This window comes from Capronia epimyces (genome assembly GCF_000585565.1).
Source record: "Capronia epimyces CBS 606.96 chromosome Unknown aczIQ-supercont1.3, whole genome shotgun sequence".
NCBI lineage: Eukaryota > Fungi > Ascomycota > Eurotiomycetes > Chaetothyriales > Herpotrichiellaceae > Capronia > Capronia epimyces.
In genome coordinates, this window is record NW_006912906.1 from 3,451,335 (window position 1) to 3,467,004 (window position 15,670).

General features: G+C 51.2%; 2 protein-coding genes across 2 annotated transcripts; both read right to left on the reverse strand.

Annotated features, from left to right (window-relative positions):
* Positions 1-9,279: 9,279 nt before the first annotated feature.
* Positions 9,280-9,570, reverse strand: A1O3_04515 (uncharacterized protein; the record flags this gene model as incomplete). The annotated part of the gene is made up of 1 exon (XM_007734644.1): positions 9,280-9,570. One exon carries the CDS (start codon positions 9,568-9,570, stop codon positions 9,280-9,282), a length of 291 nt encoding a protein of 96 aa, XP_007732834.1.
* Positions 9,571-12,313: 2,743 nt separating this feature from the next.
* A1O3_04516 (uncharacterized protein) lies at positions 12,314-12,544 on the reverse strand (the record flags this gene model as incomplete). The annotated part of the gene is made up of 1 exon (XM_007734645.1): positions 12,314-12,544. One exon carries the CDS (start codon positions 12,542-12,544, stop codon positions 12,314-12,316), a length of 231 nt encoding a protein of 76 aa, XP_007732835.1.
* Between the last annotated feature and the right edge of the window lie 3,126 nt (positions 12,545-15,670).

Here is a 15,670-nt window from a genome sequence, read left to right on the forward strand (position 1 = left end):
GGATGTATTCCAAGGTCAGGGATGTATTCCAAGGTCAGGGATGTATTCCAAGGTCAGGGATGTATTCCAAGGTCAGGGATGTATTCCAAGGTCAGAGATGTATTCCAAGGTCAGGGATATAATTCCATGGTCTGGTGCTGATTGCAGTACACACCATCATACTTATGCTTGCGGATAGACTCAAACATTCTCCGGATGTTCGAGTCCAGTACAGACAGTAGGCGAAGATCCACGTCTTCAACCTCCAGGCCTTGGCTGATTGAAGTTGCGCGATTTTCTCGTCAGCCGTACTGCAACGCAATACAACTGGGTTGTGTCTCAACTAGTGAAACTCAACTAATGATCGACAAAGTCTCGTGGACTAGCAGGACGACATCGCGAGGTCTTCTCCTGGGGCGATGATGATGATGATGAGGTGGGTCCAATTTACCTGGATAGTCAGGGATGTGCCTTCGGGAAGATACTTCCAAGGAGTATATGGACCTCGTCTTTGGCAAGCACGATGCTTGTGTCCCTCAAATCATAGGGCAGCAAGATGTGACGGGTGTGCCAGGTCTCATCGTTCTTTGCTGGAGATGGGGATGGGCGGGCGTGCTTGCTGTATTGCACCCCCCTTGCAGAGCCGCCCGGGAACCGCGGTGTCGGTGAGGAGAAAGAGTTGATTGAGATTTGGGCACCCAGTCTGAGGTTTGGGCCGGGACTCTGCTTGGTCGTGCTGACGATTAGGAATCTCTTTGAAGATGACTGTTCGGCGGAGGTGGTGAATTGGCCAGATGGCATGGGTTCTGAAGTCGGCGATGATTGTGTCCAAGCCAATGTATAGTATATATGTATTTGGCGACCGAAAACCTTTCACGGTTAAGTTGTCGGCTTTGATCAGGGATGCCAGCATTCTCAAGCCCGATGCTTCATGCTGGCCCATAGTGTTTGCTAGATTCTGTAGCTTCCTGGTTCGTACTGACGGTGTTTCCGGCTGTGCGGCCATCCGGAGTGGTGGTCTGTAATCTTGGACCGTTCCAAGCAAAGACTTCATCACGATAGGTTTCATCATCCCAGGCAGTGGATATCGATGTGAATGCCATGCCAAACGAGTCTCTGTGTTCTCAGTCTTTCATTTGTTCCACTTCTTAAAGTTCACTGTCTTGAAGGGATGCTGGCGCCGGAATATATACATCGGGGCTCCATACTTAGCGGCGTATGCAGGGTCACAGGATTGTACCTTAGCCCACGTCTTGAAAAAAAAGAGCTTACCGCAACTTTTCGAGATTCGTAGAGTGTTCCGGATCATCCGTTTCCGGATTCATGGCAGTGAGAGCTTCGCTCTCGTTGAGACGTTATGCGGACGCTGGAATCTCGATAATTCCTAGGTAGATACGGTCCTTGGTCGTCGGTTGTCCTGGCATCTTTATCAGATATATATTGTGTGTCTGATTGAATAGTGCGATTTCTTGAAGCGATCTCTTATCCGCCTCGAGGTCGTCGATATATATGAAGATAAGGTACTCGCCGAGGTTGAAAAAAATATATCACGCTGACGTATCGAGTAGGACGGCTGAGGGCTGTTGTGCTTAGGAATTGTTTCGTTATGCTGTATGACAAACCGTGGTTTGCTAGGGTTCACCTATCGACGGAGATATTCCGGCCTATAAAGCCTTAAGCTTTAAATGTTCGGACTTGGTTCGAAGGAGGTAGAACTTCAGCTCCACAAGCTCTGGAGACGACTCGGGATCAAGGATATTTTCGATGCCGATATTCTCCAGATCGAGAGGTAGCAGCATGCGGAAACAGGTCCAACACTTGGTCTTCACCGGCCCTTTGCCAACACCACGCCAGAAACGAGCCCTGGGTCGAACAGATTTGCGTGCTCTTGCCAATGTCGATGTAGCCATCCATGTAGTACCAGATGAACTCGAACGTCTTGTCATCCCATTTCTCAGCAAAGAACGAATGAAGCAGTGCATCAGTGTGGTCTGGTCGCAGATGACCGTGGTACTGTCTCTCTGATCGCTCGGTTGTGTGCGAAAGTCGAAATCTTCCTGATAAAGGGAGACAGCCTTGTACCGTCTTCCAATCTCCACCTCCACCTTGCAACACGACTAGCCCTGTTCCCGGTTGCGTCCGTAGGACAAAATAGGCGTTTAGGCTCAGCGATATTGTCTCCAGTGAATACAGACTAAACCTTGAGACGGCACTTGTTGGCCTCTTCGTGGGCAGACCCAGCCGGTGCCAGTGTCAGTGCACAGGTCGAGCACGATGTGGCCACCAGAGAGATCTTGTTGGGTGAGCAGCAATGACTCAGGACGGGTCGTTTTCCGATTGTACGGAGAAATAGTCGTCAGTGTAGTCGAGCTTTGACACATTGCTCTTCTCAGTATCATCGTTTCTTTCACCAGTGCTTCGTCCAGGTATACCATTCAGGCGGCATTCAGGTTTGGAACACACCTTGTACACGATAAGAACTGAGCGGGCTGATGTTATACGATGCCACGTTTGTCCCATTCAATCCTCGGACAAAAGAGATTGGGTGGTTTCCCAGATCATCCCACTGGCGACGTTCCTCAACACTTTCTGGGCCTGTTCCGGTGTCCAGGTTTCTGATTTGACCTGGTACCCAAACTGGCGCGGCGTTTCGACCCTTCTGGCAACGACGTTCTTATAAACAATCCGATATAGGCCAACCATGCGGATTTGGTATTCATTGTCATTGTGGCCGTCTTCCCCCTTGACAAGCTTAGTACTGCGTCTTATTGTCTGGCGCATCATCTTGACACCATCTATCATGGTGATTGCCGTGGCGGTGGACTCCGAACTAATCAAAGATACCGCATTCTTGTTGTCAAGATCGAGACATAGCCGGTTGAGGTCGTCACACAGCTCATTGGAGGGAGGACCAACCTTCCAGTCGGTAAAATGTGCTGCCGTGATGATGTAGGCGCATTGAACTTGATGGAATTACCGCCTTCTTCTGTTGTTGGAAGAAACCCTTCCGGCCGAGTTGCTCATCGAGGATCGCTTCGATCCTAGTCAGTTGTTTGCCATGTAGATATATATGTCGTATCCGGGGGATGTCTAGTATGGTGGTTGTGATATAGACTGAGTGTGGAATGAGATGTGCTGAGTACATTTGTGGAGTAGGAGATGATTTCCATGTCAGCCGTCAGTTCAGACTGCTCTATCGCCGTATTTGACTCATTTCTCTCCATCAGTTCTGGTCATTGGTGAAGTTGGGAGTCAATTCGGGATTACAGAGCCAGAAATAGTGGTGCCACTGTTCGTGGGGTCCGTGACGGCGGCGTACTATCAGAACTCGTCGCCGGACATTTTGGATGGTCGATCGAACATTCTCACCAACGAATACCAATCCTCGTGACAATACCGGCGCCGTGCTTGTCGGGGTTGGCGTAGATGAACTGGGAGGCTGCTGCCCTTCGACCGAGATTGCGGACGTCGAAGCTGGTGTTGCTGGCGTCTGGTTTGAAAGTGGCCATGAGACCTACAAGGTGGTGAGCTCGGCGGGAGGTCGCGGGGTCCTTCTGTAGGTTGCGACAATGAATCAGTTGTCGACGACGATATGTATAGGGAAGAAGTCCTGCAACGTGGGCGTTCACTCATTCGAGGTATCGAGCCCAGTCAGCTGAACCATTCTGCCTTCGAGACGATGAGGTCTTTGACAATTTTATCCTCTGTATCATAGTCTTCCTGTGACTTTCGCTTGTCTCCCTGTCCTTTGCCCATGGGATGGGCCCATGCCCTGAATTGGAGATCTGACGAGTTCCCAGGACACCAGCAAATTCTGGGTGGACGTTCTTTTTCTTTTCCCCCATGGCGCAGATTCAGCCGGCTGTGGGTGTGAATGCGAACATGACGCTGTCGATGAGCTAGCCTAGCCATGTCCGCTCGTCCATGGGCGCTTTTGCTATCGACGAAGAAGCTCGGAGCAGCTGGACGAGTCGTATCGGCCTTCGATGGAATGATGTAACATCCCAAGTCAGCACGAACGCGCGGATGAATGCTCGAGAACGCTGCTCCGTGGTAGACGTCAGGCTTAACTGACTGGCCGGTCCAACCATCTGACGGTGTCGGCTGCGGCCACATCAACTGCAGCAAGGTTAGTACCCAGAAATGAATTGAGATGAAATGGCACATTTGATCACTTCCAGTAACTCGGTATGCGTTGCTTCAATGCCAATGGAGTCAGAATCTTGAATTGTAAGACAGTGGAATGACAAAGGTCTGGACTAGGCGTCAACGCGGTGCTGTCTGCTGTGCTCTTCAGTCTGAATGCCAGGCCTATTGGGTATGGTATCGACAAAATCTTCGATGCTCTCGGCATCCTCGAGGGCGCGGAACTCTTCATCCGAGAGCTGGCCCAGGGTTGAGTTTGAGAACGGCGGCGCGTCCTTTGCATTGCACAATTGTTATGTGCCCCATGGCACCATCTCCCAGACTTCAAACGCGTCAACTCGTCGCTGGTGTTATTCTTGGCTGGTGCGGTCAGTATGGATCGTGAAGCCATTTTCTTCCAGCCAATCTTGTTGCTGGGTCCATAGTTCTGGGGGCTTGACAGCATATATGGTTCGATATGCACGAACTCTCTGGCAGTGATTCGGTCGTAGCTCTCTCTGGGCCAGGATAGTCTTTTGTATCTCTGTCCACCCTTTAATGAAGACCTGTCCGTGAGGTTTCTCGAGCTGCGGCTTCATCACGCATCCTCTCCAGGTCGGTGAACATCTTTCATTCCATCGACAACGGTGCCGCGAAGGACAAGTTCGGTTCGAACGTCAGAGCCAGGATACATATCTCCTGAGACCAGACAAGCCTGACGTCGACTGCAAGGCAGTCACCGTCCGACAGTGTGATCAGCCCCCCTCGATTAATTTTGCTGAAGAACGAGCAGTGAGACGCACGGTCTGATCACCTGCAGTTCCCGCACGATCCACCGAAGTGTCCTGGAGCCTGACGACACTCGGCGAACGGCTTCAGCCTGTTGGTGCATTGCTGGCAGGGCGGACACGGCAAAATGCCGCGCGAGTTGATCAACATCCCGTTGATGTATGAGGGTCGATGCGTCCCGATCTGCCTGGCACTGATCGTCCCTACAATGTAGGTCGGATGGTAGCCGGGCAGAGCGAGAAGCGCGCGACTCTGGGGGCTGTGGGAGTAAGCTCAATATTCTGCCATATGCTAGACCATCTGTCAGTCCTGTTTCTGCACCCATACTTGACCCAATATAGATAGATGTCAGCCGACCAGCTTTAGGCAGAGAAAGCGCCGGCGACCTGCTTGATAGAACGAGGAATCTCCACATTCGACGTGGTAAGAGTGTAGCTATGGTCGGCTTTGTCAAGGTATCTGTAGTAACAGTTAGTAATCTTTCCGATATCGTGTCTGAGACGCGTGGGAACAAAATCTCAGCTCTGCTCACCAAGCCATCAAGGTACGATCAGGAACAGGCTTTGGAGGCTTAGTTTGGGGATCAACGTGCACGCAACAGGACACCAACTCACTGCTCGTCAAACTTCTCAAGGAGGTGACGCGGCGTGTCTTCCATGGTCAAGGGTGGTGGAGACTCTTCGATGATGGCAGCAGCCCGAGCAGTCAGAGTTAGAGCTCGAGTTCTCGGGGGTGGTCAATGGTTCTGGGATCAGCGCGCCGTCCACCAACGTCTTCCTGGGAAGCGGGATCGTTGAGATAAGCCTCTCTGAGCAATCGATTTCTTCTTCCTAGTAGACTCTCCCCGCATCACGAGTCAGTTCGCCTATGCGTTCCTACACATGGCCTCCTGGATCTCAGATTCTCCATCATGCTGCTCGACGTAGATGGGCTCCATAGGTAGCTTGGTGTGCCCCAGTCGCAAGACGTGGGCATATCACTGCGGTCTCTTGTTTGTAATTTCTCACGATGGCTTCAAAAGCCTCGCGTGCTCTTCGACCGATCTCCTCAAATGTTGGATCTGCTCGCATAGTAGGCCTGCTGTTGTGGCATGATTGTTGAGAAGAATAAGGTGAGAAAAATAGCGGAAAGCTCGAGATCCTTGACATGGTCCACAAGTCAGAAGGGAAGGGAACCCAGTCGCCTGTAGGCCTTCGAGGGATATGTCATGGATGGAACCAAGATCACGCGTTGCATTGACAGTGATAGTGTTTGTTGAACGAACGTCTCGAAGGCGGAAATGCTTGATACTTTGCCATCCAGAGCTTCCTTGAAGAACATGTCCTCAAAGATAGAGCGGCATATGCAGACAAGTGCTTCGCTCCATGGTCATGGCCTCCCGCAAGGCATTAGACTTGAGAATCAGGCTCCCAGACAGAAGAGCCCATGTCCTAAGCGGACGATGGGAGGGGCTTTGCACGCTCCATAGCTGCCGTTGTTGATGGAAGTGGCGACAAGCAATCGCATTTGGTATGTAGTCCACCATACCATGGAGCTTGACTCCTGCCATCGATAGCTTTGGAGTTGGTTGATGTTTTTTCTGTTCTCTGGACAAGCTGTTGATGGTCCTTTGTAGGTTCCGTTGTCGTGTGAAGAATGTAGGGGGGAGAATCTCGAATACATCTTGGCCAAATATTCAATAACTCCTCTGCCTCAGCTACCGATATGCTGGATTGCCTGGAGGATCAAGCGACCAAGCAAGAGAGAGCAGCATTGAAGCATAGTGACGGCTTTGGATGAGCCAGTCAATTGCTTCATCAATGAAGTCTCTTTGTTAGGGCACTCTGAATCCTTAGAGAAGGACATAGCTGGGAGTCTCTTGGCTTTCGCCGGTTTCAAGAAGTCTTCTCTGCCCTGACCAGAAGGACGCCGGTGAGTTGATCCTCTTGGATGAGACCATGTCCATGGCAATACATGCAAAGGTAACAGTGGAAGACTGTCGAGATCGAAGAGTGTCGACATGGAAGAGTGTGGTGGTGAGCTAGACAGTCTCGTCGTCCTTGGGAGATAGCGAGGTGACTTGACCAAGATATTGAACCATAAATAGGCCGTGGATGTTGAGATTTCGCGTGTGGCCAACGTTTGCCCTGTTGGATGGTAAGGCCAGCGCGGTGGTCTGAGTCTGCTCAAGAGAATGTTGATTCAGCATTTCTCTTGAGCATACTTTCGGGCAGCTCCTCGCTAAGAGACTGATGTAATCAGCTAGGTTCAAGTTGATTGTCGAATAGTTGCGTTGCTCCACTGTGGGAGTACCTCCGTAGATATCGCACTTTGGTCGTGATCTCTCCTTCCTTGTCGACGGGATGGGATACCGATCCATTTGAGAGTAGACAGCTGAAAGGGATCGGTGAGATCCAGTCCAACATCTCATATGGGGCAGATGGTGTTCATCGATGGGATCTAGTCGAGCATCTCATATGTAGCAGATGGTGTTCAGGAAGTCGTATATGGTACAGAACAGAGGGTATCTGTGGTGCCTCCAGGAGTGATCTGAATCTGGACTCATGAGGAACGAAGAAGGTAAACGAGGAGAATGGTGAAGAAAGTAAAAGAGGAGAATGGTGATGATGAGAGCAAGATTTATAGGAGTGAAGAAGAGTTTGTCTTCCAATTGCTGGCAAATCCAATTGGAACAAACAGCCATGATTGCTGTTGCTGCGAAGTTTGACGTCGGTTTGTGGATTGCTATCCAGTCAATGTCAGCAAGCGTCAAGCTCGTATTGCTCGGCGGGCTTCCATCCATGCTCTCTTGCTCTGTGGTTGTGAACCTACGCAGCCGCAGCCGATTCATCTCATGCCAGCCAACGAGGTTGGCTGGCCCTTTGAATGCGAACGAGTTGAGTGCCTGGGCAACGTCGGTGTAATAGCAACTTCCGGGGTTCATGTTGGCCCTACCTTGGTACTCTTTTGTCAATTTGAAGGGTTCTCATGAGACCGTTTTCAATGCCTCCCGCTCCTCTGAAGATGAGGTCTACCTTATCCAACAGAAGGGTACCCTCATTGCAACGTTTAGACCATGATCAGACTTGTGCCAGTGGTCCTGACACATGTAGTCTGGGCCCGCGAAGATGGATGAGCAGGCACGCACCCTGCAAATTGACCCTGAACGCATTGGCTTGGATGTTGCAAATCAGCACTTGAGACGGGTGTGCCGGATCGATGAAGTTGCGCATCATATCGCCTCAACGGTATCGAAAGACTCATTTCCGGCCACATGTTGAGGGTGTACAGGCCGAGAGTCGCAATGAGCAGCCCTGCCATGCCCTGTTCCATGGGCCACCCCACGTAAACAACATGCGACTCGTATGTGCGGGTGCTGCTAAGCGAGGAGCTGCTGGCACCTCGCCGGGTCAGGCCCGTCGGGCCCAAACAACACTTTATCTAGAATGCCGCAGAAATAGCGAAGCTGCGGGATTGGCCATTTGGCTTGGGGCCTGCGAGTTGTTCCTTGTGATACATGGGTGCCGTAGAGTCCTCTCGAGTCGCCTTACAATATTGCCCATGCCCGACTCCGAACAGCTGGGCGGAATGGTTGGAGATGCCGCCACGATTGCTGCCAGTTCCTGCCTCGCCTCTCACAGATTCTCACAGAAAGCACAGGGTGCACTTAGTATATCGAGGGGGATGAATCTAATGGTAATAATCAGTAAATGCCAACTCCTCATAGTAACTACCAGTAGCTTACCTCGGCCCTGTCAAAATCGATGTTACGATGTCGGAAACTACGATTCTGGTGTTGGGCTTCCATCTTTTATCTTTTTCAAGAGATTGCTGGGAAGTGAGTTCGAAGATGATGTAGCCCATCTGCTTCTGGTCAGTGCCTATCACAAACATGGTTCGATTGCCAGGTTGCCGTACGTAGTAGACAGATGGAACCCAAATGTACTCGTCCGCGGTCATATGGTGTTGCTTGAGCTTGTTGGTGGGTTTTCCGACAGCGAGGACCTTGACGCTCACGTGCTTCTGAAGTCTTCAATGTTCCTGGAAGCTGTAAACGAGTGACGAGGAGAGACTCGACAATTCCATTCTTCCAGCGAAAATGATGCGAATGCGGATACTCTGTCTCTAACACACAACAACCTGAATCTGATTCAAAACAATGACGAGGTCGATCGTCAAGTACCAGACCATTTTCGAAACAATAAGGCTCGATGGTTTCCATGTGTATCTCCAGTGCAAAAGGCAGATTCTGTTGAAGCATCGAAATCCACTTCTGCGGCTTCGGCCTCAATCTCGTTGTCCTCGTCGTCTTCGTACACGTCGTCAGGTGTCCAGTCTGGGTCTGAATCTGCGTCGTCCTCTTCAAAATCACTGTCATTCTCCAGTAGTAATCCGAGCTGTTTGTCTTCATTTATGTCGAATGAGATGAAGAACCGTTGGTAATCCTGGAGTCTCTGTCAACCAGGTGTTCTTGCTCCGGGCCGCGGCTCTGGCTGCCTCGATGATTTCCTCATGCGCCTTTGCCATCCTGGCTTTTTCCTCATAGTGTTGTAACGTTGTTCTTGTCAGAGCAGTACGAGTCCGATCTACCACGAGGCCGGCCTGGATGGCGACGAGTTCGGCATCGTTGGCGTCAAGTTGTTCCAAAACCTCTTTTAGACCATTTTCGAGCCTGTCCAGCCTGCGTTTCACCTCCATGACGGTCTCTAGTGCGGCCTGGGGCGTGATCGGCGGGGGGGAAGGACGAACGGTCTCAGTTGTCTCATTGCCATCGAGACCTGAGGGGGTAGACTTCTCGCTGGGGCTCTCATCGGCGGTCGAGCATAGCTGCCATGGGGGTATAGAACGAGTAAGACTGGTGTCTGATCGTTTCCGTCGAAGAGACGAACCGAATCGAAGAAGAGTACAGTACTATGCTATCAACGAACCGTTCAGCAGAGAACAAGGGGATCTGACATGGAGAAATGCTGGCATCATCGAGCCAATGAATGCGCTGGCCCACGGCTGAAAAGGCTAGGTCTGATAGGCGATCATGATACCATTCTCGTAAGAGGTCAGCCTTCCCCATTTCAACCACAGCCTTGTTCTCCGATGGCGCGAGATAATGTGATTCTCTCGCTCCAGTGTCCATGAACATTGTGAAGTCGATATAACCAGATTGGGATTTCCGATTCGATGACGCAGAGAGCGTACTTGCCATTCCTCTCAACAAACGCCAGCTGATTGGTCTTGAGACTTTTGGCTCTAATGCGATGCCGACGGTAGTACAGACCACGGCAGAATTGGCCAACACATGGTCGCGGATCCGAGTCAGTTCTGCTTTGAATGCTATGCGCATCGTTTGATCGCACTCGACGCCTTCTGACAGTTGTCCGTAGAGAGAACGGAATTCAGCCTCATGTCAGCAATCATACGAGGATCAAGCGGTACGTACAGTGATTGTGGTGCTGGTGGTTGTGGTGCTGGTGGTTGCCATACCCGAATAGGTGTGTTTGGGCGTTTCTAAAACTCGATTCCGAATCGACTTCTCGAAGCCGGGGAAATACAGCCGAACAATAATCGAATAAGGGGAACTTTGCTTTTCCAGCTAGTTGTAGCTGTTTGCAGCGCTGTAGTTGGGTGGAATCTAACCTTGATCAGCAATGGCACAGCAAGCCGACAGTATCAGAGAAGGAACCTACCAACTCGCAACGGCGTGCCCGCTCAACACCATATTGCCACTTTCCCCCTTACATCTCGCAAGTGAAGATGCCTAGAGGAGGTTAGAAATAGAACAGTATATCATTCTACACCACACCCATTTTCATTCAAATAGCGCGACTCTGGTCTGAAGCTGCAGATCTCCGCGCTCAAGGAGGGGTTCAGGGAGACGTTCAGACGAGCAGATCCGGACAAGCAGATCCAGACATTTGCAGGATCAAGCCACATCATAAATGAGGAAGAAGAGTAAGAAGTCGATGCCACAGGTATGAGGCAGAGCGACCCTCCCTGTCGACCTTTTAATCCTTTCAGCTAGTTGTTGACCTGTGTAGTCCCAAGAAACCCGTGTTCCATCTCGATGACACAAGCCATCAGCGCCGCTTTCCTGCCTGAGGAGCCATTGTGGCAGGTGTGGCAGGTGTGACAGAACGGCGAGCTAAATGATCTGGCATTCGCATCCCCGTACTTCTCGTCCACGAGGCAGTGCCACGTCACGTCGGTTGGTGCCCGCAAGAAGCACTGGAACCGGGTGATAGGGATCGAGGCATACCTCTCAGAGGACTTGGGACCTCCGGGGACCTTCTGAACCTTCTTATGCCAGATCATTTCGGCCTTGGTCGTTGACAGACACACTGTCAGCAACCAAATTGTGGCTCAAAGTCACGGGAATTGATCGCTGGAGATCCTGGTGTGCCAGGGCGACCATCTCCCGTACCACGGGTGGGCGGTACAGGAATGAAGATGAGCGTGGAGAAGGCGATGAAGGGGTTCGTCGAGAAGTTGTGGCCTGAGCCGGTGGATTGTTTCTCGACAGTGTCGGAATCGCTGATCTGCTTAAGGATTGCATGCCTGTATAGTCGGGAACACCACCACTGCGATTTCTTATATAAAAAGTGCGGGCCAGTTGGTGTGACAGGTGTAACAGAAGACTCAGATAGTCTCATGGAATCAGGCTCTGTCTGGATGGTCTGGACTTGTCGGGTGATCGGAGGTCCGTTGGAGGTGCTTGGAGCTTCAGGTTGTCCATTGTTAGCCAAAGCCGCCTCAAGTCCTAGTGGCACCAAGATGCCAGATGGCAATATAGACTAACCTTTCTTCTAGTCGCCGATTCTTTGCTTCTTCCTTCCGCTGCTTTTCGCGGTAGCGTTGACAAATAGCCATTGATCATACGTGCCAAGGACACACACCAACCAGATGTACTGGTGTCTGGTCTGCCCCAATCGATGCACACGCCCAATTATTTGTATGACGGTGTCTCGCTCATCTACAGTCAACGTTGCCCATTCTGCCTGCGTAAACCGCCAGTGCCTCGTTTGGCTTCAGGTCGTAGAGACGACCTAGCTGACATGCCTTGATCTTGTGGCCTAGATGCTCCCACATCTGCCCCAACCAAGGGTTGTGGATGAAATCATCTGCATCCCGGTATGGTAGGTTTGCCTTGCCGCCAACCGTCTGCTCGAGTTGGCCGAAAATCCAACTAAGTTTTTGAAGAGTCGAGAGCCGATTCGACACATGTCAGGTTGACCAGGCTGTGCCCAGCCTTACCTTGCCTCCACCACGCTTTCCCCACCACGCTCTTCCAAACCACACCTGGAGCTCATGGTGACGAATTGAGATTGGAGCATCCATGCTGTGTCGGTCAACCAGAAGCTCGATCTTGTGCTGCTTTCAGCGTTCACGCGCCTACGGTGGCTGGTCAACCATACAGGTCAGAGCAGTACCCGTGAGGTCCAAAGCGTCCCTAGCTCTCGAAGTCGTAATCAGCGGGAGGCCCTGGCTTGTCAGGGTATCTCTCGTGGAACTCCTGCACCAGCCTGTCGCAGCCAGGCAGCACGTCCCACCAAACCTGCCAGGTCGCAGGGTATCCGTCCCACTGCACCTCGTATTTGAGGGTATCGCCGTCCGGCTGTCTCGAGTCCAAGATTGCTAGCACCCCCCATTCTTCGTACGCGATCCCATTTCTCACCACCATCTCCGACGGAGGAGGCGGTGAGTTATCCATTGACTGCGAAGCATCGTCGTTCTTGATGGATTCGGTCGGTATGTCGGCCTCGGGTTTGCAAGATGCCGACTCCTATCTATATAAACTGAGGTTTTCAAGCTGAAAGACATAGCGATTGATTGTCTCGTGCGCCCGCTTCGTCACGCATTCTCTCGATAGTCTGAAATGGTAAGGTAAAGAAAGATGCTGATGGGGATATAGACTGTGATGGAACACCTGGAGTGCCCGACGTACGTAGGTAACATCGATCCATAGTAAGGCTAGGGGGAAAGTCTGCGGATATCGGGAGCTAGACGTACGAGTCACCCCTGTTCCTGTGGCATATCTTGATATGCTTAGGTAATCGGAAAAGCTAGGCATTACGACTGAAGGTCTCCCTCAACTGAGGTGGAATGTCCTTTGCAGCTGCGCGGCGTCGACAAAATCCCGAATGTCTGATTTGTGGTGGGCGTCGGTGAACTCGTAGTCAGCGGTGAGCAAGTCGGACCGGTGGAGCTCGTCGACTTCCTCGTTTTTCATTGGGTTTGCGACCAGTAGCTCCTCACTCATCATTGGGACCTATACTACCATTGTCGATGAACGCGGTCAGGTTCCCTGAAAACTCGTCCGTGGCCTGGTTGTTCTGCGTTGACGAAAACTCCCTTCAATTTGGCCAAGTATACCTCCTGTGTGAGGTATCGACCCGGGGTGGCTTTCTTGGTCCGAAACTTCAAGAATTTGGGTTGGAATAACAGGCCATCACAAGCCTCAGGAGATGGATTCCGTTCTGATTCAATGACCCTCTTCTCCGTTGGCAAGGTGTGAGAGTGGTTCGGGTTCGCTTTTCCTCTGAGACATCGCCATCGCCTGGAACTCGGCCTTCGCCACAACACAAACTTGATGCGGCAGACATGACGTATCTAGGACATCCGCCGATATTTCTTGTTTTGCATCTAGACTCTCCCCATCCGGTATGATGCTGCTGGGTTGACTTCCGTACCGGTCGCTGTTGAATCCAACGGTACCAGCTTGCCCACCGTCGTGATCGAGGTTTGACCAGTCAGTAGCTCGAAGTCTGCCGGGGTGAAATATAGATACGGGCTGGGATCCAAACCCAAATCTTGACTTTCACTTTGGTACCGAGACAGGATCTCTCTTATTTGGGATATTGTTCGGACTTCAAGTTTGACATTTGATGATTCTGGTGGCTTCTTTTCTTCCAAGGATATGCATCCATGCCCATACACCGGCTACCATGAGATCGACGATGACAATAGAAACATCGAACTCGGCATTGGGCTCCTGTCTTGAAAGGGCGTTGTGGCGTCAGTCGTAGTTCCTGAATATACTATAGTATAGTATGGTTTGTATAGATCCCATGAGCTGAGTGCTGCTGACGTCGGATTCAGCCAGCCTGTGCTTGAAGAGATAGCGTAGTCGACTTTGATACCGACCACCGGTCAGTAGTAGAGAGTTTTGAACTCTTGCAGAACGAATCAGGTTTGTCGATAGCCTTGAAGCCTGCATCCGTGTTAAATGCATCATGGATAGGACCAGGGCTTGCTCGTTGATCGTATCATCTTGTACAAACTGTGCATCCAAGTCCTGCTGTTCTCCGTCATTTTTGAGCGCCTTTTTTGTTCGTCCATCTGGTTCGTCAACTCTCCTCGACCTTGTCTTCTCCATGATTTTTGGAGCCTGTTTTGTTCGTCCATCTGGCTCGTCAACTCTTTTCGATCTTGTCTATTGTGTTTTGTGGTATGCTTCCATTCTATAATTCGAAGTCCAATTCGAAAACATAAAACCTGGTCTATTTCCAGTTTGTCTGGCGTAGATATCTGATATCGAGCGATCGTCTGCGGATGATTCAAGATCGCCCTGTTATTCCATCAAGACAGCGAATGGCGCCCGTGTTAAAGGTAGACCCGTTCCCAACGCTTCTGACATACCGATAATGATATTGATGTCGCTGTGTTGGAAATCGTCTGATGTTCGTCGACACTCATGCTTAGGCATTGACCTATACCTAAGCCGCTCAAAATGGGGGCATTGGGCTGAGAGGCCAGCGGCCCATGCGTCGCAGGTGTGGCGGGTGCGACGGCGGCAGAGGACGACGCGGCCGCCTCCCTCGCAGCCCGATCGGCCTGACCCTGCGATTGGAGAATCGATACAATCTTTCGTCGGGCGGGATACGTCTTCGCTGGTGACTATTTTGGGCCTCGGTCTCTTTGTCTGCGCTGCAAGGCGATGGCGAGGAAGTACCTGCGTGTCTCTATAACTGAAAAGTTAGAGTGCGAGTCGGCAACCTCCAAGACATATTCTCCGGTGATGATCATAGGGATATTTGGAATTTCTTGAGGATAAGAGAGACGCCATTGATTAGCAACACACCGCCAGGAGCATAGTGGTCTTTCAAGAGCCCAGTTCCTTGCTCAGCGTTGGTGTTTCGTTCGTTCTCGACTTCAGGGAATTACCCTCTACAGTCAGCGAAGACATCCACCCTAACCCTAACAATTAGTCGGTTCATATCCCAAAATCATGTCACAACGATCAGTACCATGTTGCATGCCCCTTGGATGTTCACGGGCTTCTGGAGGGATCAAGCAGAAACTGGACCAGGTCGTCTTAGGTTTGCCGGACTTGACGTCGGGCTAGATTGACTCGATCTTCATCCGAGATCGTGTAGGGCTTGTTCTCCGAGATGCTTCGTGCGTGATTGTTGAAGAGACGGAACGGGGTGTTTTGTGCCATGGTCGCGTCAGGACCTAATGGACTCTTGATGGCCTAGATATCCGCGCAATTTGTTCCCTCTGAGTGTGTTGGCCTTGACTTGCAGCTGGTCGATGTACTCCATGAGCTGGGCCGGATGAGTGGGTGGGGATGGACGTGAACCGGAAATCCCTGCGCTGCTGCGCTCTTGACTTTTTCGGCCGTGGCCAGTGGTATTCATTCTGATTGTAGGTGACTACTTTGTATAGCAGGCATGATCGTAGGTGAGTACTCTGTACAGTGTGCATGATCTTGTTGAATACTCCACGGTTTGGTTTATCCTTTAGCTCATGGTTGAGGATGATAGAGGTGGCCCGTGATGCTTCGGAGATGGCTCGATGTACTGCT